This window comes from Oncorhynchus mykiss, chromosome 32 (genome assembly GCF_013265735.2).
Source record: "Oncorhynchus mykiss isolate Arlee chromosome 32, USDA_OmykA_1.1, whole genome shotgun sequence".
NCBI lineage: Eukaryota > Metazoa > Chordata > Actinopteri > Salmoniformes > Salmonidae > Oncorhynchus > Oncorhynchus mykiss.
This window is the reverse complement of record NC_050572.1, coordinates 8,742,343-8,769,600: the sequence shown is the minus strand read 5'-3', so window position 1 is coordinate 8,769,600 and position 27,258 is coordinate 8,742,343. Positions and strand designations below refer to the sequence as shown.

General features: G+C 43.7%; 1 protein-coding gene across 1 annotated transcript in view; it reads left to right on the top strand.

Annotated features, from left to right (window-relative positions):
• Nucleotides 1–27,258, top strand: part of LOC110487865 (gamma-aminobutyric acid type B receptor subunit 1) — a 265,484-nt gene that overhangs the window by 10,571 nt on the left and 227,655 nt on the right. Inside the window, exon 2 of the mRNA XM_036970908.1 lies at nucleotides 17,698–17,781. Coding sequence (XP_036826803.1) covers nucleotides 17,706–17,781 — 76 coding nt within the window. The 5' untranslated portion in view covers nucleotides 17,698–17,705. The remainder of the gene's footprint in view (nucleotides 1–17,697; nucleotides 17,782–27,258) is intronic.

The following is a 27,258-nucleotide window of genomic DNA, read 5'->3' as shown; positions in this document are numbered from 1 at the left end:
TGTCTCGTTATCCCTCTCTCTTTGCCCCCCCCCTTCTCTATCTTTGATCTTTACTAGAGTTTATCTCAGCAGGCCTCAGTGGTGTGTCTGTCTGTTTCAGTGTGAGATCCACCGCTCCCTCGCTCCCTCCCTCCCTCAGCAGGCCTCAGTGGTGTCTGTCGGTCTCAGTGTGAGATCCACCATTCTCTCTCTCTGTGTGTTGGCTCTCTAAAACACTGTAATGAACTTGCCTTTTCTTTCATGCCTCCCTCCCTCTCTCCATCTCTGTGTGTGTGGTTGCCTCCCTCCCTATATCCACCTTATTTCATCCCTCCCTCCCTCTCTCCCTCCCTCCCTCTCTCCCTCCCTCCCTCCCCCCCCACCTTCTCTTACATGCCTCCCTCTGTTTCTCCCTCCCTCCCTTCGTCTTGTTCTTTATCTCACTCATATATTCTCTGTCTTGCTCTTTATCTCACTCACTTGTTTGCTCTCTTCCATTCTCTCCCCTCTTCCTCTCCCCTCTCCCTCTCCCCTCTCCCCTCTTCCTCTCCCCTCTCCCCTCTCCCCTCTCCCCTCTTCCTCTCCCCTCTCCCCTCTTCCTCTCCCCTCTCCCCTCTTCCTCTCCCCTCTCCCCTCTTCCTCTCCCCTCTTCCTCTCCCCTCTTTTTTTTTCTTTCACATCTTTTGAATGCCAAATTGGAAGAGAAGAATAACATTACAACCGTCACTAGTGCAGGGTTACATTGTCTTTCTGTCCCATCACAATGAGCATTAGTGCAGAGTTACATTGTCTTTCTGTCCCATCACAATGAGCATTAGTGCAGGGTCACATTGTCTTTCTGTCCCATTACAATGAGCATTAGTGCAGGGTTACATTGTCTTTCTGTTCCATTACAATGTGCATTAGTGCAGGGTCACATTGTCTTTCTGTCCCATTACAACCGTCACTAGTGCAGAGTTACATTGTCTTTCTGTCCCATCACAATGAGCATTAGTGCAGAGTTACATTGTCTTTCTGTCCCATTACAATGAGCATTAGTGCAGAGTTACATTGTCTTTCTGTCCCATTACAATGAGCATTAGTGCAGGGTTACATTGTCTTTCTGTCCCATCACAATGAGCATTAGTGCAGGGTCACATTGTCTTTCTGTCCCATCACAATGAGCATTAGTGCAGGGTTACATTGTCTTTCTGTTCCATTACAATGTGCATTAGTGCAGGGTTACATTGTCTTTCTGTTCCATTACAATGTGCATTAGTGCAGAGTTACATTGTCTTTCTGTCCCATCACAATGAGCATTAGTGCAGAGTTACATTGTCTTTCTGTCCCATTACAATGAGCATTAGTGCAGAGTTACATTGTCTTTCTGTCCCATTACAATGAGCATTAGTGCAGGGTTACATTGTCTTTCTGTCCCATCACAATGAGCATTAGTGCAGGGTCACATTGTCTTTCTGTCCCATTACAATGAGCATTAGTGCAGGGTTACATTGTCTTTCTGTTCCATTACAATGTGCATTAGTGCAGGGTCACATTGTCTTTCTGTCTCATTACAATGAGCATTAGTGCAGGGTCACATTGTCTTTCTGTCCCATTACAATGAGCATTAGTGCAGGGTTACATTGTCTTTCTGTCCCATTACAATGTGCATTAGTGCAGGGTCACATTGTCTTTCTGTCCCATTACAATGAGCATTAGTGCAGGGTTACATTGTCTTTCTGTCCCATTACAATGAGCATTAGTGCAGGGTCACATTGTCTTTCTGTCCCATTACAATGAGCATTAGTGCAGGGTTACATTGTCTTTCTGTCCCATTACAATGAGCATTAGTGCAGAGTTACATTGTCTTTCTGTCCCATTACAATGAGCAATAGTGCAGAGTTACATTGTCTTTCTGTCCCATTACAATGAGCATTAGTGCAGGGTTACATTGTCTTTCTGTCCCATTACAATGAGCAATAGTGCAGGGTTACATTGTCTTTCTGTCCCATTACAATGAGCAATAGTGCAGAGTTACATTGTCTTTCTGTCCCATTACAATGAGCATTAGTGCAGAGTTACATTGTCTTTCTGTCCCATTACAATGAGCATTAGTGCAGAGTTACATTGTCTTTCTGTCCCATTACAATGAGCATTAGTGCAGAGTTACATTGTCTTTCTGTCCCATTACAATGTGCATTAGTGCAGGGTTACATTGTCTTTCTGTCCCATTACAATGTGCATTTGTGCAGGGTTACATTGTCTTTCTGTCCCATTACAATGTGCATTAGTGCAGAGTTACATTGTCTTTCTGTCCCATTACAATGTGCATTAGTGCAGGGTTACATTGTCTTTCTGTCCCATTACAATGTGCATTAGTGCAGGGTTACATTGTCTTTCTGTCCCATTACAATGAGCATTAGTGCAGAGTTCAGTAGATCACTAGCTCAGCCCACATTAAAAAAATACCACATTTTACTATAGAATTCTGCATTAAACTGTAGTATACTATAGAATGCTATACTACACACTGTAGTATACCTTACTTACTATATAATGTTGTAGTATACTGTAGAATACTGTAGTAAAATGCTACAGTATTAGCAAAAACACTACACTTTTTTTTAACTATAGTAAATATTACAGTATTAATTTGCATACACCCTGCTCATTCCCCTCCCCCATATTCCAATTGGTGCCAACCGTAAGTGAGAAACTTACATGCAAAGTATAGACCATATATTGTGTTCCTTACAGGTTATAGAAAAGAGCAGAAGCTCTGATCTATCTGTTCAGCCTCCAGGCCTACCTACCTCCTTACCTACCTACCTACCTACCTACCTACCTACAGTACCTACCTACCTACAGGTTTTGAAAAATGTGCTCTTTTAGTATTTCTCCGCTAGGTTTCGTGAAGGAGAATTCCTGCAATTCTATGTCAAATATAATAAAACGAGAACACTATAGTAAATACTACAGTCTGCCAAAACATTACATTAATTACCATAGTATATGGGACAGTTTTCTTTTACTATGGTATTTATACTATAGTTAACATTAAATGCTACAATGTAATGTTTCTGCAGACTTAAAGGAACGAGGCAGCCATTTTGGATGTTATGTTTTTGTGCATCGCCGAGCGACGTTCTATCGATTCCCTGGGGTCATTTTCATGTTTTCATGTGTACCTGAGCCTTTGCCGGTCTAGCATGCAGTAATCAGCTGGTACGACGTAGCATTGTGAACAAGTCTCTCTCTCCACTACACTGGATGTTAATAGGAATATGACGTTTAGATGGTGAAAACGTCTCTCTACCGACCTCATCCCCCATATTGTTTTTATTGACTTGTTCTGCTTTTTTGCACACCAGTACTTCTACTTGCACATCTATCACCTCTATCACTCCAGTGTTAATCTGCTAAATTGTAATTACTTCGCTACTATGGCCTATGTATTGCCTTACCACCTCACGCCATTTGCACACACTGTATATAGACTTTATTTTTTTCTATTGTGTTATTGACTGTACGCTTGTTTATTCCCATGTGTAACTCTGTGTTGTTGTTTGTGTCGCACTGCTTTGCTTTATCTTGGCCAGGTCGCAGTTGTAAATGAGAACTTGTTCTCAACTGGCCTACCTGGTTAAATAAAGGTGAAATAAAAAAAATATCATGTCTGATTTCAGTACTAGCCAGTGTCATAGGTCGTCTTTACTCGAACGAGCCATTTGATCACATTTTTGCAATATTTCTACCTCAAGAAATGTGTAATTTAATGGAGGGTTCACCACATTTCTCCCATTTGTCTGCCTCTACTGTCCATGTTGCATGGTTGTTAGCAAATGTCAGACTCCACTCTGCGAGACATATCCATCTGCAGGTTGAACATAGTGAGATGGTGCTTTGTTTTACTTATATCTAGCTAGCTTCACATGCTGATATTGACTTTGGTATTATTGTGTGTATCTATGTTTGCTAGGTAGATAGCTAGCTTCACATGCTGATATTGACTTTGGTATTATTGTGTGTATCTATGTTTGCTAGGTAGATAGCTAGCTAGCTTCACATGCTGATATTGACTTTGGTATTATTATGTGTATCTATGTTTGCTAGGTAGATAGCTAGCTAGCTTCACGTGCTGATATTGACTTTGGTATTATTGTGTGTATCTATGTTTGCTAGCTAGCTAGCTTCACGTGCTGATATTGACTTTGGTATTATTGTGTGTATCTATGTTTGCTAGGTAGATAGCTAGCTAGCTTCACGTGCTGATATTGACTTTGGTATTATTGTGTGTATCTCTGTGGGCTAGCTAGCTAGCTTCACGTGCTGATATTGACTTTGGTATTATTGTGTGTATCTCTGTGGGCTAGCTAGCTAGCTTCACGTGCTGATATTGACTTTGGTATTATTGTGTGTATCTCTGTGGGCTAGCTAGCTAGCTAGCTAGCTTCACGTGCTGATATTGACTTTGGTATTATTGTGTGTATCTCTGTGGGCTAGCTAGCTAGCTAGCTAGCTTCACGTGCTGATATTGACTTTGGTATTATTGTGTGTATCTCTGTGGGCTAGCTAGCTAGCTGGTACGCTAGCTAGCTAGCCCACAGAGATAGCATTGCTTTGTTTTTGTTTTTTTGTAGTGGACTTGAACTGCAACAGATTTCCACAACAATGTTCACATTGCTACCAACCTTTTATTATAATGACAAATTAAAATATTTTTCTCACATATTAGTTTTATTTAACACTGTAAATGATAGGATTTAGTGGTTTTGGGTGGATTTTTCCTTTTGTCCGCAAAAACACTACAGTTGATACTACAGTAAAGTTGAATACTATTTATACCATAGTATACTATAGTATTTTTTTTATGTGGGAGGGTTCAGTAGATCACTAGTGGCGGGCTTTCAAATGTCACACACTTAAATCAAATCAAATGTATTTGTCACGTGCTTCCTAAACAGGAAGTTTAGACTAACCGTGAAATGCAGAGTCAAATTAACGTGGCTATGTACAGGGAGTACTAGTACCGAGTCAGGGGTGCAAGATAATTAAGGTAGCTACCAAGCTAGCACATTTGGTTCCTTGGATGTTGTGGGAATGTACGTTTTTGGTTTCCCATTGGTTCTGGGAACGAAGCCATACTTTAAATTATTATTTTTTTAAACATCCTGAGAATGGAAGTGAACGTTTTTCCTGTTCCGGGAATGTACATTTTTAGGTTGCAGATAGGTTCTGAGAACGTTTTACTCTGGTTCCAGGGAGGTTCTGAGAACGTTTTACTCTGGTTCCAGGGAGGTTCTGAGAACGTTTTACCATGGTTCCAGGGAGGTTCTTAGAACGTTACGTTCTCTGAACTATTTGAGAACATTACCAATATCAAACGAATTGGAAAACGTTCCTGGGACATTACCTAAATTGAAATGAAATGTAACCACGTTAACTTTTATTTTGTATTGTTCTTGGTCATGAAATACCAAGAAAACAACTTCCTTTAATGTACTGAGAATGTTCCAAAGCCAAGCCACTGTCCTGCACCATTCCCAGAAAGTTGTGTGAAGGTGGATGCAAAATAATCATAGGACAACCACGCTCTCACCAAGCAACAAGAAACATGTTGTCTTATGGCTTGGGGATAGAAGCTGTTCAGGATCCTGTTGGTTCCAGAATTGGTGCACTGGTACCACCTTCCGTATGGGAGCAGAGAGAACATTCGATGGCTGGTGTCATTTTAAACATTTTTGGGGGCCTTCCTCTGACACCGCCTGGTACAGAGGTCCTGGATGGTGGGAGCTCTGCCCAAGTGATGTACTTGGTTGTACTCGCCATCCTTTGTAGCGCTTTGCGGTTGGGTGCCTTCCAGTTGCAGCCAGGGGCATGCTCGCCCCACCGTTTCCTGTAGTCCAAGATCAGCTCCTTTTGTCTTTCTGACATTGAGGGAGAGGTTGTTTCCTGGCACCACACTGCCAGGTCTCTGACCTCCTTCTGTAGGCTGCCCTTATCGTCATCGTCGATCAGTCCTACCACTGTCGTGTCATCAGCACATTTGATGACGGTGTTGGAATCGTACGCACACACCCCCGAGGGGACTGTGTTAGTCGTGTGGTAGTGTATTGTGGTAGTAGTGTGGTACTGTAGTAGTGTGTTGGTGTAGTAGTGTACTGTGGTGGTAGTGCAGTAGTGTGGTATTGAGGTAGTTTAGTATGGGAATGTAGTGGTGTGGTAGTGTAGTAGTTTGGTATGGTAGTGTAGTGGTGTAGTTTGGTGGTAGTGTAGTAGTTTGGTAGTGTGTGTGGTATTGTGATGGTGTAGTTTGGTGGTAGTGTAGTAGTTTGGTAGTGTGTGTGGTATTGTGATGGTGTAGTTTGGTGGTAGTGTAGTAGTTTGGTGGTAGTGTGTGGTAGTGTGGTAGTGTAGTAGTTTGGTAGTGTAGTAGTTTGGTAGTGTGTGTGGTATTGTGGTAGTGTAGTAGTGTAGTAGTTTGGTGGTAGTGTAGTAGTTTGGTAGTGTGTGTGGTATTGTGGTAGTGTAGTAGTTTGGTAGTGTAGTGGTGTAGTTTGGTGGTAGTGTGGTAGTGTAGTAGTGTGTGTGGTATTGCGGTAGTGTGGTAGTGTAGTAGTGTAGTAGTGTAGTGGTGTAGTTTGGTGGTAGTGGTGTAGTTTGGTAGTGTGTGTGGTAGTGTAGTAGTGTAGTAGTTTGGTGGTAGTGTGGTAGTGTAGTGGTGTAGTTTGGTGGTAGTGTGTGTGTGGTATTGTGGTAGTGTAGTAGTGTGGTAATGTGTGTGGTAGTGTAGTAGTTTGGTAGTGTAGTAGTTTGGTAGTGTAGTAGTTTGGTAGTGTAGTAGTTTGGTAGTGTAGTAGTGTGTGTGGTAGTGTAGTAGTTTGGTGGTAGTGTAGTAGTTTGGTAGTGTAGTAGTTTGGTAGTGTAGTGGTGTAGTTTGGTGGTAGTGGTGTAGTTTGGTAGTGTGTGTGCGTTAAGGCTTTGTGTTTGTGTTTTGTATCTCCACACGCAATTGTGTGTCTCTCCCCTCTGTCTATGAAGGCACCGTGGGCAGACACGAGAGTCGAATCTAAAATTATTATTGACTGGATAATATGTTAGATCCCCGTCCTGCCTCTTCCCCTTTCATCCTTTGACGTCTAGTCACGCACTAAACAACCTCTTCCTCCCACAGTTCAGACCTCCCCTGTGAGTCTGTCGAATTAGCACTGACATCTCAGATTTTTTCACAGAATCTCAGAGAATTATCCGCAGTGAGGGAAGGAAGATGTTTCGGCAAGAAAGCAGGTTAAATGGTTTTCAGTATCTAGCAGCCCTGTCTTTGTTCATAGCCTCTTGGAAGTTGTCCCACTGGGCACACACTGGTTGAATCAACATTGTTTCCACCTCATCTCAATGAAATATACATTGAATCAACGTGAAATAGACGTTGAATTGACATCTGTGCCCAGTGGGATATGTCTTTGTTAGAACCTTCATTTGTTATATGGTAACTCATTGTTGAAACTGTTTTCATGCGTTGGATTGATTTATCATTGAAGTAATCCTTTTATTTCTCCTTTGACAACATCCTGTAAGTGTTCAGAGTTTTGTTTAATGTGTGTTTGTGTGTGTTTACATCATTGTGGCTGTGTGTGATGTGTGTTGGTGTGCCCGCACACTTTGTGTGTGTGTGTGTACATTATTGTGTGTGTGTTTGTGCGTGTTTAGGCCTTCGTGTCTGTGTAATGTGTGTGTGTGCACGCTGTGTGTGTGTGTGTATATCAACTGTGCATGTGTCCTGTATATCAAACACCAACACTTGAGCGGAGAAAACTGTTGACTGATATGTGGTCCGTTTTCCTCATTGTTGCCCAGTGAAAGGGAAAAAATGTATTTTCACTGTAAACTGGAGGAGACAAATTGTCACAATGGGTTAAATGATGAGAAATGTGAAACCTGTCAGGGAGAAAAGGAGTGTACATGAATGGTTGCCAAGCAACAGAATCAGGCAGCTTTCAGCTTTGGTTCCAGTGAACTGAAGAGACGGCTCTCCTTCTGCTATCCATGTCCTGACTGTCACCTGTCAGCTTGAATATGTATGGAGGAGCAAAAGGTGTGTGTGTGTGTGTGTGTGTGAACGGATAGTGCCTATGTCTGCTTATGTCTGGATACTTCTTTGTATCTGTGTCTGAGAGAGAGAGATGTGGAATAGTGAGAGAGAAAAATAGTTCCAAATTGTTCTTCCTAATAGAAGCTAGCTAGCTAGCTAGCTAACTCAAAAACAGGAAATTAACAACCCAATAGAAAAGACAAGAGAAGGACAGAAGACAAGAGGACATCAAAGTAAAACAGTTCTCTAAAGACAATAATACAAGAAACATTAAGGTGGAATTATATTGCAACATTGTTGCCAACATCACCAGTGTTGCTATGGGAAACGTTTACCAGATATCCACACGGAGAAGGCTAAGAAAAGTTTTAACGTTTTGACGATGGGACAGATCCACCAATGCTTGTTTGCAGATCTTACCAGTTGCAAAACAAGAACAAATGTAATATTTAATTTTAAAAAACGATGCCACATATACAAAATAGTTATGTGAAACCATTCCCCTTTCACAAAAAAGACAGGTATTTCTGAAGAAGCTGATCAGGGCAACACATGAAACTGTCCACCCATACAGCAATGGAACTGTATTAATACAAGGCAATGATACAAGCCTTCAGGCTTTTGAAAATGTGTTTGCTACCCTAAAAGCAGAAGCTGAGCTCATCTCAGTAGCTGAAGAACAAGTAAAGGAGGGAAATTATAGAGAAAAGCAGGCCTCAACAGTCTCTGTGACCCAGCAAGAAGCCCTCAGTGTCCCTCTACCTACCTCATCTGCAGCAGACAGAGCCAAGGACATGCCCACAACACCAAGAACACCTGCTATGCAATGTTTCCACAACACCTTCTCTCTAGTTGAAGCAGAGGTCATAGAACTCAGAGAGAACACGTTTTAAGAGGATGAAACTGCCCAGACACTAAAAGAAGAGATGAAACAGTTCAGGGAGGAGAGCAGAGCATCTATTGCTAAATTTAAAAAGCAGAATCAGACAAATGATGACCTCAGACACCATCTGAGCACAACGAGAGAGGAGCTAGAGCAGAGAGAGGTACAAATGATAACCTCAGACACCATCTGAGCAAAACGAGAGAGGAGCTAGAGCAGAGAGAGAGGTACAAATGATAACCTCAGACACCATCTGAGCACAACGAGAGAGGAGCTAGAGCAGAGAGAGGTACAAATGATGACCTCAGACACCATCTGAGCACAACGAGAGAGGAGCTAGAGCAGAGAGAGAGGTAGACATGATAACCTCAGACACCATCTGAGCAAAACGAGAGAGGAGCTAGAGCAGAGAGAGAGGTACATTGACACCCTCAACCAGCAGCTAATTATTATGTCCTCTGCATCTAAAGAACATGTCCACCAGCTTGGTACAACAAAGGCAGAACCTGAGACCATCATAACCAGCATGGCCTGCACCAGCCTCCAGTCTGCTCAAGCCTAGGTCAACCTACCAGTCAGATCCAGACCAGGTCAACCGACCAGTCAGATCCAGACCAGGTCAACCGACCAGTCAGATCCAGCCCAGGTCAACCGACCAGTCAGATCCAGCGCAGGTCAACCGACCAGTCAGATCCAGCCCAGGTCAACCGACCAGTCAGATCCAGCCCAGGTCAACCGACCAGTCAGATCCAGCCCAGGTCAACCGACCAGTCAGATCCAGCCCAGGTCAACCGACCAGTCAGATCCAGCCCAGGTCAACCGACCAGTCAGATCCAGCCCAGGTCAACCGACCAGTCAGATCCAGCCCAGGTCAACCGACCAGTCAGATCCAGCCCAGGTCAACCGACCAGTCAGATCCAGCCCAGGTCAACCGACCAGTCAGATCCAGCCCAGGTCAACCGACCCGTCAGTTCCAGCCCAGGTCAACCGACCAGTCAGATCCAGCCCAGGTCAACCGACCAGTCAGATCCAGCCCAGGTCAACCGACCAGTCAGATCCAGCCCAGGTCAACCTACCAGTCTCCCAGTCTGCTCCAGCCCAGGTCAACCTCCATTCTTGAATTATAACAGCAAGACACTTGATGAAATTGAAAATGCAATTGACTAAAATTTGTTCTGGGACATTTGAAACAATTTAAGCATGACAAAGCCACAATTATTAACAATAGAATATGGAGGAATTGAGAAACTTATTTTGATAATCTATATAAAATGTCCCACAAAGACTTACAACATAACCAATTAGAAATGGAAAAACATCCTTGGTTCAGTCATTAAAAAACAACCACAATCCATTGGACCCAATAACCCAACAAGAACTACATGAACAGCTCAAATCTATAACACAAAACAAGGCTTGTTTGTTAGACTCATTAGAAATGAGATGCTGAAAAACAGCACACCTGAGTTACAAAATGCTGCGCTTAACTTGTTCAACATGGTACTCAACTTCTTGCTGCTTTCCTGTTGTCTGGATTTATCTCACCTATCAGAGAGACAAATCAGACCACAATAATTACAGGGGAATTTGATTGAACAGCAACTTGGGAATGGTTTTCTGTAGCCTTTTAAATTTATTCCAGTATCCAAATGTTTCATCCATTTAAAAAAAAAGGTAATAAGAACATGTCATATTGTCTTTCAACCTCAACCATCGCACTACTGACTATATATTTGGGGCCTAGTGGTTAGAGCGTTGGACTAGTAACCGGAAGGTTGCAAGTTCAAACCCCCGAGCTGACAAGGTACAAATCTGTCGTTCTGCCCCTGAACAAGGCAGTTAACCCACTGTTCCTAGGCTGTCATTGAAAATTAGAATCTGTTCTTAACTGACTTGCCTAGTAAAATAAGTGTCCAAACATTTTATATCAATGAATTAGCAGACATGTTGGACAATTCTGCAGCAACAGGTCTCTATGACACAGGTAAAATACCTGCTACAGTATATACTGATGATTTGGTTCTTCTATCACCAACTTTAAAATATAACTTATATTTGGTGCGGAGTTCTCAAAATTGGGCTTGGTGGTAAAGGTGTATGACTAAAAATCTTATTTTCGTAACGTAGACGTGCTCTAGAACCTTAACATTCTAGAGCAATATTTCCATAATTGGGCCGCCTCAAAACTAAAATCATGATTTCCCACCCCAAAAAAGAGATGTCAGGAACAAAGAATGACTCATACCTTGGTATGACCATATCTGCATCGGGACATTTTTAAAACAGCAGTGAATGCACTCAAAGAAAAAGCCCGCAGAGCATTGTATTCGATAGACATGAAATTATTCAAAAATTAACATCCCAATTAGGATTTGTAAGAAAATACTTGGCATAATCCTACCAATAGCTCTTTACGGAAGTGAAGTTTGGCGGCCGCTCAATAAACTGGACTTTAAAATGTGGGACGAACATCCAATTGATGCCCTACATGCAAGAAGTCCAAAGAAATACACCAACTAATGCATGTAGGGCAGAACTAGTTAATGAGAATGCATTGGCAGAGAAAATACAACAAAAAATCATAACAGTCCAAATTCAAGTCTCCAGTTTAAAGCACTTCAAACCCAAGAGCTGAGTCTAGAAACGAGCCCTCTCAGACAGCTGGTGTTGGACCTATCCAACCAACAAAATCATGAACCAATCAAAGCACTCATATTTACGACATTGGGGAAAAACAAAACAAAATCTCAAAGCCGACAATTGCTATCTGACCCTAAACAGAGAATATGAATTGGCTGATTATCTCTACTCTGTCAGAGATACGAAGCAGAGACAGATCCTTACCAAGAACAGGCTGAGTGACCACCTCTTGGAAATACAAACCGGCAGACATAAAAAGACATGGCTACCCAAAGAGGAGCGTGTACTGTATGTTGCTATTGCACTACGGGAGGGTGGGGGTGGTAGAGACAGAGATACACTTTCTCTTCTACTGTGAGAAAAAGTCCTCACCAAGAGATTCATTATTTGCATAAATTAATACATGTATTTCAAGTTGTATCTTATTAAACCCAGAGGAAAAACTAAAAATACCCAACGGCTCCTTTTGCAGCCAGATATGTATTTGGCTGAAATAGCCTGAGAGGCACTGAATAATAACTGCATAGTAATAATTATTATTTTTATTATTATTGTTGTGACAATTACTCCAAATAGTAGTAGTATGGGTAGTAGGGGTGATAATAACAGTAGTAGTTTAGTGGTAGTAGGTGTGGTAATAACAGTAGTAGTTTAGTGGTAGTAGGGGTGATAATAACAGTAGTAGTTTAGTGGTAGTAGGGGTAATAATAACAGTAGTAGTTTATACGGGTAGTAGGGGTGATAATAACAGTAGTAGTTTATACAGGTAGTAGGGGTGATAATAACAGTAGTAGTTTATACGGGTAGTAGGGGTGATAATAACAGTAGTATTTTGTGGTAGTAGCGGTAGTGGTGGTAGCGGTAGTGGTGGTAGCATTAATGGTAGTAGCTAGAATGGTGGCAGCGGTAATGGTAGTAGCAGTAATGGTAGTGGTGGTAGCGGTAGTGGTGGTAGCAGTAATGGTAGTAGCGGTAGCGGTAATGGTGGTAGCGTTAATGGTAGTAGCTATAATGGTGGCAGCGGTAATGGTGGCAGCGGTAATGGTAGTAGTGGTAGTAGTGGTAGTAGCGGTAGTGGTAGTAGCGGTAATGGTAGTGGTGGTAGCGGTAGTGGTGGTTGCGGTAATGGTTGTAGCGGTAATGGTAGTGGTAGTAGCGGGAATGGTGGTAGCGGTAATGGTAGTAATGGTGGTAGCGGTAGTGGTGGTAGCGGTAGTGGTGGTAGCGGTAATGGTAGTAGTGGTAATGGTGGTAGAGGTAATGATAGTAGTGGTAGTAGCGGTAATGGTAATAGCGGTAATGGTAGTGACGGTAGTGGTAGTAGCGGTAGTGGTGGTAGCAGTAATGGTAGTAGCGGTAATGGTGGTATCGGTAATGGTAGTAGCGGTAATGGTAGTGGTGGTAGTGGTAGTAGTGGTAGTGGTAGTAGCGGTAATGGAGGTAGTAGTGATAAAGCTAGAAGTACTAGTAATGGTGGTAGTGGTAATGGTGGTAGCGGTAGTGTTGGTAGCGGTAATGGTAGTGGCAGTAGCGGTAATGGTGGAAGCGGTAATGGTAGTGGTGGTAGCGGTAGTGGTGGTAGCGGTAGTGGTGGTAGCAGTAATGGTAGTAGCGGTAATGGTGGTATCGGTAATGGTGGTAGCGGTAATGGTAGTGGTGGTAGTGGTAGTGGCGGTCATGGAGGTAGTAGTCATAAAGCTAGAAGTCCTAGTAATGGTGGTAGTGGTAATGGTGGTAGCGGTAGTGTTGGTAGCGGTAATGGTAGTGGTAGTAGCGGTAATGGTGGAAGCGGTAATGGTAGTGGTTGTAGCGGTAATGGTGGTAGCGGTAATGGTAGTGGTAGTAATGGTAGTGGTAGCACCGGTAGTGGCAGTGGCGGTAGTGGTGGTATCGGTAATGGTGGTATCGGTAATGGTAGCAGCGGTAATGGTAGTAGCGGTAATGGTAGCGGTAATGGTTGTAGCGGTAATGGTAGCGGTAGTGGTGGTAGCGGTAGTGGTGGTAGCGGTAATGGTAGTAGCGGTAATGGTAGTAATGGTAGTGGTAGTAGCGGTAATGGTAGTGGTAGTAGCGGTAATGGAGGTGGTAGTAGTAGTGATAAAGCTAGAAGTACTAGTAATGGTGGTAGTGGTAGTGTTGGTAGCGGTAATGGTAGTAGTGGTAGTGGTTGTAGCGGTAATGGTGGTAGCGGTAATGGTAGTAGCGGTAATGGTAGTGGTAGCACCGGTAGTGGTAGTAGCGGTAGTGGTGGTAGCGGTAATGGTAGTGGTAGTAGCAGTAATGGTGGTAGCGGTAATGGTAGTGGTAGCACCGGTAGTGGTAGTGGTGGTAGCGGTAGTGGTAGTAGCGGTAATGGTAGCGGTAGTGGTGGTAGCGGTAATGGTGGTAGTAGTAGTGATAATGGTAGTGGTAGTGGTGGTGGTAGTGGTAGTATTAGTAGATATATTATTGTCCCTATTTATTATTATATTTTCCTAGTATTATTCACTGCTACCATTTTATTTGTGTTATTTATATAATTTATTTATATCTATAATATATATATATATATATATATATATATTTTTTTTTTTTAATAGCACTGTTTAATATTATTATTCATTATTTGAGAATTATGTATATTTTATACATTGTTGCAGTGGCAATATTTATGCAATGTTTTTCATGTTAATAAACAATTAAAATTTGAGAGAGAGAGAGAGAGAGATGGAGGAAAGAGAGGGGGGGGGGTTCTGCCTGCATAGTTTTCAGCTGGAGCTGGACTCCTAGCTGTCTTCATGCCTCTATCCCCACTTGTATGCCTCTATGAACAGTAGTGTTTGTCTGAAGGAGTGTTACTGTTCACGCTGCATTGCAGCAGAGCAGTCTAACACTACACTAGCCTAGCTACCTTCATACTTATGTGCGTCCCAAATGGCAGTACTTTTGACCAGGGCCCCATAGTGCACTATATAGGTCAATAGGGTGCCATTTGCGAGTCAGCCATGGGCTTTTAACTGTCACAGCTCTGGTCCAAAGGGTCCTTCACACATGTACAGATGTAGTATCTTAATTTGACCACCCTGTTGTAGGAGAGCTTTCGTGCAATGCAGGAAAGGTTATAGTTTATTTGAGGTTTAAAATTGATCTTTGTAATTTCCATTTAGAAATTTCAGATTTGATAATAAAATGTACCAACCCCTACAAAAATGTCCGTTCATTATGTTTAATCCACATAATAATTCTAATTTCCTGTTGCAATGCGATTTATTTTCCTGCCTATAGTAAAGGAGCGACTCCCACCTGTACAGTTCAAGATAATAATGTGTCCAGATCGATTCATTGTCATTTCATGGCTGATTGATGGGCTGATCGTAAATGAAAAAGCCAATGAATAAAATTAATAAATTGAATAATTGAATAAAATTCCATTAAAGGTCCAGTGCAGCCATTTTTATCTGAATATCAAATCATTTCTGGGTAACAATTAAGTACCTGATTGTGATTTCTTAGTCAAGGCAATTTACTCGAGCTGTCTGGGACTGGGTCTGGGAACAGGACTGGGTCTGGGACTGGGTCTGGGAACAGGACTGGGACTGGGTCTGGGAACAGGACTGGGTCTGGGTCTGGGAACAGGACTGGGCCTGGGTGGGTCTGGGAACAGGACTGGGCATGGGTCTGGGTCTGGGAACAGGACTGCGTCTGGGAACAGGACTGGGCCTGGGACTGGGCCTGGGAACAGGACTGGGACTGGGTCTGGGAACAGGACTGGGACTGGGTCTGGGAATGGGACTGGGTCTGGGAACGGGACTGGGAACGGGTCTGGGTCTGGGACTGGGAACGGGTCTGGGACTGGGAACGGGTCTGGGTCTGGGAACGGGTCTGGGAACAGAACTGGGACTGGTTCTGGGAACGGGACTGGGAACAGGACTGGGACTGGGTCTGGGAACGGGTCTGGGAACGGGACTGGGTCTGGGAACGGGACTGGGAACGGGACTGGGAACAGGACTGGGACTGGGTCTGGGAACGGGTCTGGGTCTGGGAACGGGACTGGGTCTGGGTCTGGGTCTAGGGAACGGGACTGGGAACAGGACTGGGACTGGGTCTGGGAACGGGACTGGGAACAGGACTGGGACTGGGTCTGGGTCTTTTATTTAACCAGGTAGGTTGGTTGAGAAGTTCTCATTTACAACTGCGACCTGGCCAAGATAAAGCAAAGCAGTGTGACACTAACAACAACAGAGTTACACATAAACAAACGTACAGTCAATAACACAACAGAAAAATCTGTATACAGTGTGTGCAAATGTAGTAAGGAGGTAAGGCAATAAATAGGCCATGGTGGTGAAAAAAATACAATTTAGCAATTAACACTGGAGTGATGAATGTGCAAGTAGAGATATTGGGGTGCAAAGGAGCAAAAAAATTGATTACAATATGGGGATGAGGTAGTTGGGTGGGTTATTTACAGATGGGCTGTGTACAGGTGCAATGATTGGTAAGCTGCTCTGACAGCTGATGCTTAAAGTTAGTGAGGGAGATATAAGACTCCAGCTTTAGTGATTTTTGCAATTCGATCCAGTCATTGGCAGCAGAGAACTGGAAGGAAAGACACCCAAAGAAGGAGTTGGCTTTGGGATGACCAGTGAAATATACCTGCTGGAGCGCGTGCTACGGGTGGGTGCTGCTATGGTGACCAGTGAGTTGAGATAAGGCAGGGCTTTACCTTGCAAAGACTTATAGATGACCTGGAGCCAGTGGGTTTGGCGACGAATATGAAGCTAGGGCCAGCCAACGAGAGAATTCAGGTTGCAGTGGTGGGCACTGTGATAGACTGCATCCAATTTGCTGAGTAGAATGTTGGAGGCTATTTTGTAAATGACATCCCTGAAGTCAAGGATCGGTCGGATAGTCAGTTTTACGAGGGTATGTTTGGCAGCATGAGTGAAGAATGCTTTGTTGCGAAATAGGAAGCCGATTCTAGACTTAATTGTGGATTGGAAATGCTAAATGTGAGTCTGGAAGGAGAGTTTACAGTCTAACCAGACACCTAGAATATGTGGACAACTACAAATATAAGTCAGAATTGTCCAGAGTAGTGATGCTAGACGGGCAGGCAGGTGCGGGCAGCGATCGGTTGAAGAGCATGTATTTAGATTTACTTGCTTTTAGGAGCAGTTGGTGGCCACGGAAGGAGTGTTGTATGGCATTGAATCTCGTCTGGAGGTTAGTTAACACAGTGTCCAAAGAAGGGCCAGAAGTATACAGAATGGTGTCGTCTGCGTAGAGATGGATCAGAGAATCACCAGCAGCAAGAGCGACATCATTGACGAATACAGAGAAATGAGTTGGCTCGAGAATTGAACCCTGTGGCACCCCCATCGAAACTTGCCAGAGGCCCGGAAAACAGGTGACTGGCACTGGGATTGGGAATGGGAATGGGACTGGCGCTGGGTTGATGCATGCCCATACACTGGGTAAGTGGTTAACTCAGAACTAAAATCTTGGGTAATTTGTCAGATGCTCGTATTCTGTCCGCGAGAGTTTAGGTAAGTGGTGACTGGACAGTCACTACAGTAGGTTGTAGTAGTGGAGGAAATGGACTGGCACCATACTACTGATGCCATTCAAACTAATGAAATAACAAAGACAGAGACAGGCACTGTAGTTAGATGGAACACCCACCAAGGTTCTTTGTTCATTAGTGATTATATATATATGTAACATCTAGCTCTCTTTTATTGTACCTCACCATCTCTCTCTCTCTCTCTCTCTCTCTCACCATCGCTCTCCCCCACTCCTCTCTTTCTCTATCTGTCTCCCCCCTCTGAATTTGTGGGAACGTTTGTTGCTATCTGAGTCTCTTTCGCTCTCGCTCTCTCCCTTTCTCTCTCCCTCTCGTCTCTGTCGGTCTCTCTCTCTCTCTCTCTCTCTCTCTCTCTCTCTCTTTCTCTCTCCCCGCATGGATAATTCTCTCTCAAATCCTTTCTCTCTCTTCTCTCTCTCTGCCATATTCTCCCTCTTCCTTTCTCTTACCCTCCACCTCTTGGTCTCTCTGTCTCTTTGTATTATCCATCTTCAATGTAACGCTCTCTCTCCTCCCCCCGTTCTTAATATCTCTCCACCTCTCCTCTTCTTTCCGCAGGTGGAGGGATGGCCCTGTCATTACTTAGTTTAATTGTCTTGATGTTCCCCTTCCTCACGGCGGCCAAACACAATACATCTGCGGGTAATGAATTTTTGCTTTCATTCAAATGTGTGTCTTTGACGTGTGTGTGAGTGACTGTGTGTGCTTGCGTGTGTGTGTGTGTGTGTGTGTGTGTGTGTGTGCTTGTATGTGTGTGTGTATGCGTGGTACTTTATCTCTGCAATGGTCGAAGTTCCTCCCTGTGTTTTGATGGCTTAGTTTGCACGTATTGGTATTGTTCATATGTATGGACTCCTTTGTCATCAACCAGATCAGTCAGCACATTGGCACAAAAACCACTGTGACTGCTCCTGAGACCACTTCTGTGTCCCAAATGACACCCTATTCACATAGTGCACTACTTTTGTTCAGAGTCCTATGTAGGGAATAGGGTGCCATTTGGGATGTAGACTATTACCACAGACAGCCAGACAGCCAGCCACCATTTCAAGCCACTTCCAACAGTGAAGGCATGGCAGGCTAGACTAAACCCCAGGGTTAAAAACCAATCGACCAGAAACGAAAGAGCGGTGCCATAACACGAATGGACATTTGCTGTGAACATCCGCCGCTTGTTATCACATGTTATAGTGGTATGACACTAAAGCTCTCAGGCAGAATATCGTGTTATACACTCTGTTATATACCCTGTTACATACTGTTATATACCCTGTTACATACCCCCTGTTAAATACCATTATATACCCTGTTATATACTGTTTTACACCCTGTTACATATCCCCTATTATATCCCCTGTTATACACTATGTTATATACCCTGGCTCCGGTGCGGGGCGAAGTACCCACTCCGCTCGCAGATGCGACGTCTTCCTCCATGGCGGCTCTGGTGCGGGGATTGTCGCAGGAGGAACCGGACCGTGTGTCGTCGCTGGAGGCTCCGGACCGTGGATTGTCGCCGGAGACTCTGAATTGAGAACCCCTGCTGAAGGCTCTGGACTGCAGACCTTCGCTGAAGGCTCTGGACTGCAGACCTTCGCTGGAGGCTCCGGACCGCCGACCGTCTCAGGAGGTTCCCGGACCGCCGACCGTCTCAGGAGGTTCCCGGACCGGGAACTGTCGCCGGAAGCTCTGGACCGGGAACTGTCGCCAGAAGCTCTGGACTGTGGAGGCAAACTGGAGGCCTGATGCGTGGGACCGGTACAGGTGGCACCAGGCTGATGACACGCACCTCAGGGCGAGTGCGGGGAGGAGGCACAGGACATACTGGACGGTGGAGACGCACTGGAGGCCTGGAGCGTAGAGCTGGCCCACCCGTCCTGGCTGGATGCTCACTTTAGCCCGGCAAGTGCGGGGCGCTGGCACAGGACGCACTGGGCTGTGAAGGCGCACTGGAAACACAGTGCGTATCACCGCGTAACATGGTGCCTGAACGGTCCCCCGCTCCTTAAAGCGAGTGAGGGGAGTTGGCTCTGGTCTGGAAACTGGCTCCGCCAACCACCCCGTGTGCCCCCGCCCCAAAAATATTTGGGGCTGCCTCTCGTGCTTGCGTCTTGGTTGCGAACCCCGGAGTCGTCGTTGATCCTCGTTCGCAGCCTCCGTCTGCTTACCACGGCAGGCTTTCATACCTCTCCAATACTTCCTCCCAAGTCCAGGCTATTCTTTCCTCAACCTCCTCTATAGACCAGGATGCCATCTCCTCCCGAGCACGCTGCTTGGTCCAGTTGTGGTGGGATCTTCTGTCACGCTCGTCGAAATGGGTAGACCAAGGCGCAGTGTGCGTAGAGTTCCACATATTTTAATTAATAGAAAATAGAAATATACTGTTATATACCATGTTACGTACCCTGTTATACACCCTGTTATATACCATGTTATATACTGTTATATACCATGTTACGTACCCTGTTATATACCCTGTTATATACTGTTATATACCATGTTACGTACCCTGTTATATACTGTTGTAATACAATGTTATACACCCTGTTATATACCCTGTTATACACCCTGTTATGTAATGTTATACACCCTGTTATATACAATGTTATATACCCTGTTATGTAATGTTATACACCCTGTTATATACTCTATTAACACCCTGTTATATACAATGTTATATACCCTGTTATTTACTGTTATACACCCTGTTATATACAATGTTATATACCCTGTTATGTAATGTTATACACCCTGTTATACACCCTGTTATATACAATGTTATATACCCTGTTATGTAATGTTATACACCCTGTTATATACTCTATTAACACCCTGTTATATACAATGTTATATACCCTGTTATTTACTGTTAAACACCCTGTTATATACAATGTTATATACCCTGTTATTTACTGTTGTACACCCTGTTATGTGCTCTTATACAAACTGACTTGCCTAGTTAAATAAAGGTAAAATAAAAATAAATATGGTAAAAACAAACAAATGGCCAGGCCTTATTGTAATGGGTGCGTGCTGGTGGCAGGGAAGTCAGGCGCAGGAGAGTGAACTTGGGTATAAACGGAGCAGTTGAATAAATATTCCAAAAAATAAGAGGGTGCAAAACCAGAACATAACTAACCAACACTTACAACAAAAAATCACCCACAAGGACATGAGGGGAAACAGAGAGTTAAATACACAACACCTAATTGATGGGATTTGGAACCAGGTGTGAAGGAAGACAAGACAAAACCAATGGAAAGTGAAAAATGGATCAGCGATGGCTCGAAGGTCGGTGACATCGACCGCCCGAACAATGAGAGGGACCGACTTCGGAGGAAGTCGTGACACTTATTTCATTTGGTAGTTTACTGCCTAATCCGGATACCTTTACACTAACTCCACTGCAGAATTTCACTCACTGCTCTCTCCTAAAAACTGTAGCCTCGGGAAACATTTCAAAGAGGGAGAGAAAAAATAATTACTACCCCCATTCTCCTGTATTGGAAACAAAACATTTCTTTAGCATAAGGGATCAGTGATGTTTTATCCCTGGCATCTATTAAAAAGTTGTTTGGCCCTACGTCTCCCTTAACATAAAAACTGTAATCTCTATGAACCATTATTGTTTGGTCTCCTACGTCTCCCTTAACATAAAAACCGTAATCTCTATGAACCACTATTGATCTAGGCCATACACCGCTATGTACCATTTTCCTGTCCTGCTGCTTTCAAGAGGATTTGTTACTGCTCTTTTGAAAAAGATGCTAAGGCTTGAATCACAGCAACCCCCCCCCCCCCCCCCCAGCGGGCGCGGTAGTCTCCATTACCACTAGTCATTATCTAACCTTGTATTACTAAAGTATCGCATCATTAGAGTGCTAAAAAAATTACTCATTAGCATAAACTTTGCAACAAAAAAGAAGGAACGTCCTCTCACTGTCAACTGCGTTTATTTTCAGCAAAATTAACATGTGTACTTATTTGTATGAACATGACAGGATTCAACAACTGAGACGTAAACTGAACAAGTTCCACAGACATGTGACTAACAGAAAATGAACAATGTGTCCCTGAACAAAGGGGGGTCAAAATCAAAAGTAACAGTCAGTATCTGTTGTGGCCACCAGCTGCATTAAGGTACTGCAGTGCATCTCCTCCTCATGAACTGCACCAGATTTGCCAGTTCTTGCTGTGAGATGTTACCCCAGTCTTCCACCAAGGCACCTGCAATTTCCCGGACATTTCTGGGGGGAATGGCCCTAGCCCTCACCCTCCAATCCATCAGGTCCCAGACGTGCTCAATGGGATTGAGATCCGGGCTCTTCGCTGGTCTTGCAGGAAATCATGCACAGTGCGAGCAGTATGGCTGGTGACATTGTCATGCTGGAGGGTCATGTCAGGATGAGCCTACAGAAAGGGTATCACATGAGGGAGGAGGATGTCTTCCCTGTAATGCACAGCGTTGAGATTTCCTGCAATGACAACAAGCTCAGTCCGATGATGCTGTGACACACCACCCCAGACCATGACGGACCCTCCACCTCCAAATCAATCCCGCTCCAGAGTACAGGCCTCTGTGTAATGCTCATTCCTTTGACGATACACACAAATCTGACCATCACCCCTGGTGAGACAAAACCACGACTCGTCAGAGAAGAGCACTTTTTGCCAGTCCTGTCTGGTCCGGCGATGGTGGGTTTGTGCCCATAGGTGACGTTGTTTCCGCTGATGTCTGGTGAGGACCTGCCTTACAACAGGCCTTACAAGACCTCAGTCCAGCCTCTCTCAGCCTATTGCGGACAGTCTGAGCACTGATGGAGGGATTGTGCGTTCCTGGTGTAACTCAGGCAGTTGTTGCCATCCTGTATCTGTCCCACAGGTGTGATGTTTGGATGTACTGATCCTGTGCAGGTGTTGTTACACGTGGTCTGCCACTTCGAGGACGATCAGCTGTCCGTCCTGTCTACCTGTAGCGCTGTCTTAGGCGTCTCACAGTACGGACATTGCAATGTATGGCCCTGGCCACATCTGCATGCTTCATGCCTCCTTGCAGCATGCCTAAGGCATGTTCACGCAGATGAGCAGGGACCCTGGGCATCTTTCTTTTGGTGTTTTTCAGAGTCAGTAGAAAGGCCTCTTTAGTGTCCTAAGTTTTCATAACTGTGACCTTAATTGCCTACCGTCTGTAAGCTGCTAGTGTCTTAACGACCGTTCCACAAGTGCATGTTCATTAATCGTTTATGGTTTATTGAACAAACATGGGAAACGGTGTTTAAACCCTTTTACAATGAAGCTCTGTGAAGTTATTTGGATTTTTACAAATTATTTTTGAAAGACAGGGTCCTGAAAAAGGGACGTTTCTTTTTTTGCTGAGTTTGTTACCATTCACATACTGTCTACACTCATCAAATGTACATCAAGCCTCCTTATCAATGTTTTCGTAAGGTTTAGAAAATTTAAGAAACCAAACCATGATTATTCTCTCCTTACTAGAAGACAATGTTTTCATTGTAGTCTACCCTAACAATATTACTCTATGTTTAATACCAACCTCTCCTAGATATTCCCTTTCTGCTTCACTCTACTACTTTACACTACTACTACACTACTACCTTACACTACTACTTTACACTACTACTTTACTCTACTACTTTACTCTACTACTTTACACTACTACTTTACACTACTACTTTACTCTACTACTTTACACTACTACTTTACACTACTACTTTACACTACTACTACACTACTACTTTACACTACTACTACACTACTACTTTACACGACTACTTTACACGACTACTTTACACGACTACTTTACACGACTACTTTACACTACTACTTTACACTACAACTGTACACTAATACTTTAAACCTCTATTATATATATTATTATACATATTACACGATTAACCTCTACAGGATCAGTGTCAATGCCCCCCCCTCCCCCATTCTCCTACATTAATTTCACATTTCCACAAACTTCAAAGTGTTTCCTTTCAAATGGTACCAAGAATATGCACATCCTTACTTCAGGTCCAGAGCTACAGGCAGTTAGATTTGGGTATGTAATTTTAGGTGAAAATTTGAAAAAAAAAATAGGGTTGGATCCTTAAGAGGTTTTAACATGTAATGCTCCAAATCCACAAAATACATCAGTCAATTCCTCAGAGAAAAGATACATTTCGATGAGATTTAAAATAGTTCACAATACGTGAGCCTCTTTCTGTCCACAACTTCAATTGAGTCAGTAACATGGACCCAACGCTATTGAAACGACCAGTACATCCCGCAAATAACCCAATTATAATGGGTTGTTATTATGTGCCTGATGTTAAGAATACGACACAATTACCAGAAAATAGCCTTAAAGTTCATCCAAGTGTTTCTTTGCAAAGATTTCACATGCGCAACGTGGATTTAGCGATCAACGAGTTGAATCGACATTCATTGGTTTAGAAACAGATCAAGGTCAATAATAATAATAACTCATGTTTTTTCGTTGTTGTTGATGGAAACCCTCATTAGTTGTTTTTTTTAACGTTGTTACAAGTTACATCTATATTCCGTGTTAATTCTCCCTAACGCTTACTGCTGAAAAAAATTATTTAAATGTATTAACCAGGACTGAGAAAATACCATAAGCGTTTTATAGTTTCGTTGGTTAGGGTAAGTGAATTCTCCATACTTTCCTGTCATAAATTTACCAAATATTGCCCCTACACTCACTTTTCATTGACCAAATGGCCCCACACACTCACTTTTCATTGACCAAATGGCCCCACACATTACACTTCGGTATTTCAATATCCATGCTGATAATCGGTTTCAAACCTGCCATCAAAGCAGACATACACATTCTATCAATATACTCACATACCCAAACTGTGTTCAAATACCAATACTAATATACTACATGCTTAATGAGTATATACTATATACTTCATACTATATATTTCAGTATACTGTAACCAAACGGTAACCTTTCAGTTGAGCTTTGCATGTCTACCGGAAGTTGATGCTGTTGCTACAGTGGGGCAAAAAAGTATTTAGTCAGTCATCAATTGTGCAAGTTCTCCCACTTAAAAAGATGAGAGAGGCCTGTAATTTTCATCATAGGTACACTTCAACTATGACAGACAAAAAAATGAGAAAAAAAAATCCAGAAAATCACATTGTAGGATTTTTAATGAATTTATTTGCAAATTTGCAAAGCACCCCCACAACATGATGCTGCCACCCCCGTGCTTCACGGTTGGGATGGTGTTCTTCGGCTTGCAAGCCTACCCCTTTTTCCTCCAAACATAACGATGGTAAATCAGGTAGCATCAGGCTCAGGTAGCATCAGGCTCAGGTAGCATCAGGCTCAGGTAGCATCAGGCTCAGGTAGCATCAGGCTCAGGTAGCATCAGGCTTGCATTTTAGATCAAAGCTCTAATCAAATCCAGACATATATTTCAATTCTTTATAATGATTTTTAATGACGCTTCCAGTTTTGGCGGGAAATACCAGGGTTCCCTGGGAGAAAAGGGATTTATTCTCAGGATAGAACATGTTGTAAAATACTGGGAAAATATTCCAACCTAGTACATATTATATAACACATAAACCCCCAGTGGTTGTGATTGGAGTCACGTCCAGTGATCTTACCTGCCCTCTGGTTCCAAAGGATGGGACGGGTGTGTGTGTGCTCTGACTGAGGGGGTGTTGGGATGGTGTAATTAGCAGGTGATACTGTGGGTGAACCCGGGCCGTAATCACAGGTTCCAGATGCAACCGTCCTCAAGGGAGCTGCACACACGAACACGCACAACACAGGCACAGACACACGCGCAGACACACCATACACACGCACAGACACACATACACACGCACAGACACACATACACACGCACAGACACACACACACACACACACTTGCGCGCACACACAGACATACATACAAACGCGTACATACACAGACACACACACACACACAGACACACACAGACGCGCACAGACACACATACACATGCACAGACACACACACAGACACGCGCACAGGCAGACATACACACGCACAGACACACACACACACTCGCGCGCACGCACGCACACACAGACACACACACACAGACACGCGCACAGACACACATACACATGCACAGACACACACACAGACACGCGCACAGGCAGACATACAAACGCACAGACACACACACACTCGCGCGCACGCACACACACAGACAGACAGACAGACACAGTGGTGTAAAGTACTTTACTATCTTTCACTACATTCATAAATAAAATAATGTACTTTTTACTCCATACATTTTCTCTGACACCCAAAAGTACTCGTTACATGGACAGAAAAATGGTCTTCACTTATAAACAGAGAATATCCCTGGTCATCCCTACAGCCTCTGATCTGACAGATTCACTAAACAGAGAACATCCCTGGTCATCTCTACTGCCTCTGATCTGGAGGACTCACTAAACAGAGAACATCCCTGGTCATCCCTACTGCCTCTGATCTGGAGGACTCACTAAACAGAGAATATCCCTGGTCATCCCTACTGCCTCTGATCTGGAGGACTCACTAAACAGAGAACATCCCTGGTCATCCCTACTGCCTCTGATCTGGAGGACTCACTAACCAGAGAATATCCCTGGTCATCCCTACAGCCTCTGATCTGACAGACTCACTAAACAGAGAACATCCCTGGTCATCCCTACTGCCTCTGATCTGGAGGACTCACTAAACAGAGAACATCCCTGGTCATCCCTACTGCCTCTGATCTGGAGGACTCACTAAACAGAGAACATCCCTGGTCATCCCTACTGCCTCTGATCTGGAGGACTCACTAAACAGAGAACATCCCTGGTCATCCCTACTGCCTCTGATCTGGAGGACTCACTAACCAGAGAATATCCCTGGTCATCCCTACAGCCTCTGATCTGACAGACTCACTAAACAGAGAACATCCCTGGTCATCCCATCTGCCTCTGATCTGGCAGACTCACTAAACAGAGAATATCCCTGGTCATCCCTACTGCCTCTGATCTGGAGGACTCACTAAACAGAGAACATCCCTGGTCATCCCTACTGCCTCTGATCTGGAGGACTCACTAACCAGAGAATATCCCTGGTCATCCCTACAGCCTCTGATCTGACAGACTCACTAAACAGAGAACATCCCTGGTCATCCCTACTGCCTCTGATCTGGAGGACTCACTAAACAGAGAACATCCCTGGTCATCCCTACTGCCTCTGATCTGGAGGACTCACTAAACAGAGAACATCCCTGGTCATCCCTACTGCCTCTGATCTGGAGGACTCACTAAACAGAGAACATCCCTGGTCATCCCTACTGCCTCTGATCTGGAGGACTCACTAAACAGAGAACATCCCTGGTCATCTCTACTGCCTCTGATCTGGAGGACTCACTAAACAGAGAACATCCCTGGTCATCCCTACTGCCTCTGATCTGGAGGACTCACTAAACACATGCTTTGTTTTTAGATGATGTCTGAATGTTGTGCAGTCTAGTTTGCTTAATATAAAGAATCTAAAATTATTTCAACTTTTTTTTATACTTAAGTATATATTGGCAATTACATTTACTCCTGATACTTAATTATATTTAAAACCAAATACTTGTAGACTTTTACTCCAGTAGTATTTTAACTGGGTGACTTTCACTTTTACTAAAGTAATTTTTGCTAGATCGAATCCCCGAGCTGACAAGGTAAAAATCTGTTGTTCTGCCCCTGAACAAGGCAGTTAACCCACTGTTCCAAGGCCGTCATTGTAAATAAGAATTAGTTCTTAACTGACTTGCCTAGTTAAATAAAGATGAAATAAAAATAAATGTTCTGTTTTATTTATTTAACTAGGCAAGTCAGTTAAAAACACATTCTTATTTTACAATGACGGCCTACCCCGGCCAAACCCGGACGACGCTGGGCCAATTGTGCGCCGCCCAATGACCAACCATCACGGGTGGTTGTGATACATTCTGGAATCGAACCAGGGTCTGTAGTGATGCCTCTTGCACTGAGATGCAGTTCCTCAGACCGCTGCGTCACTCGGGAGCCTCACAGTAAGGTATATTTACTTTGACTCAACTATGACAA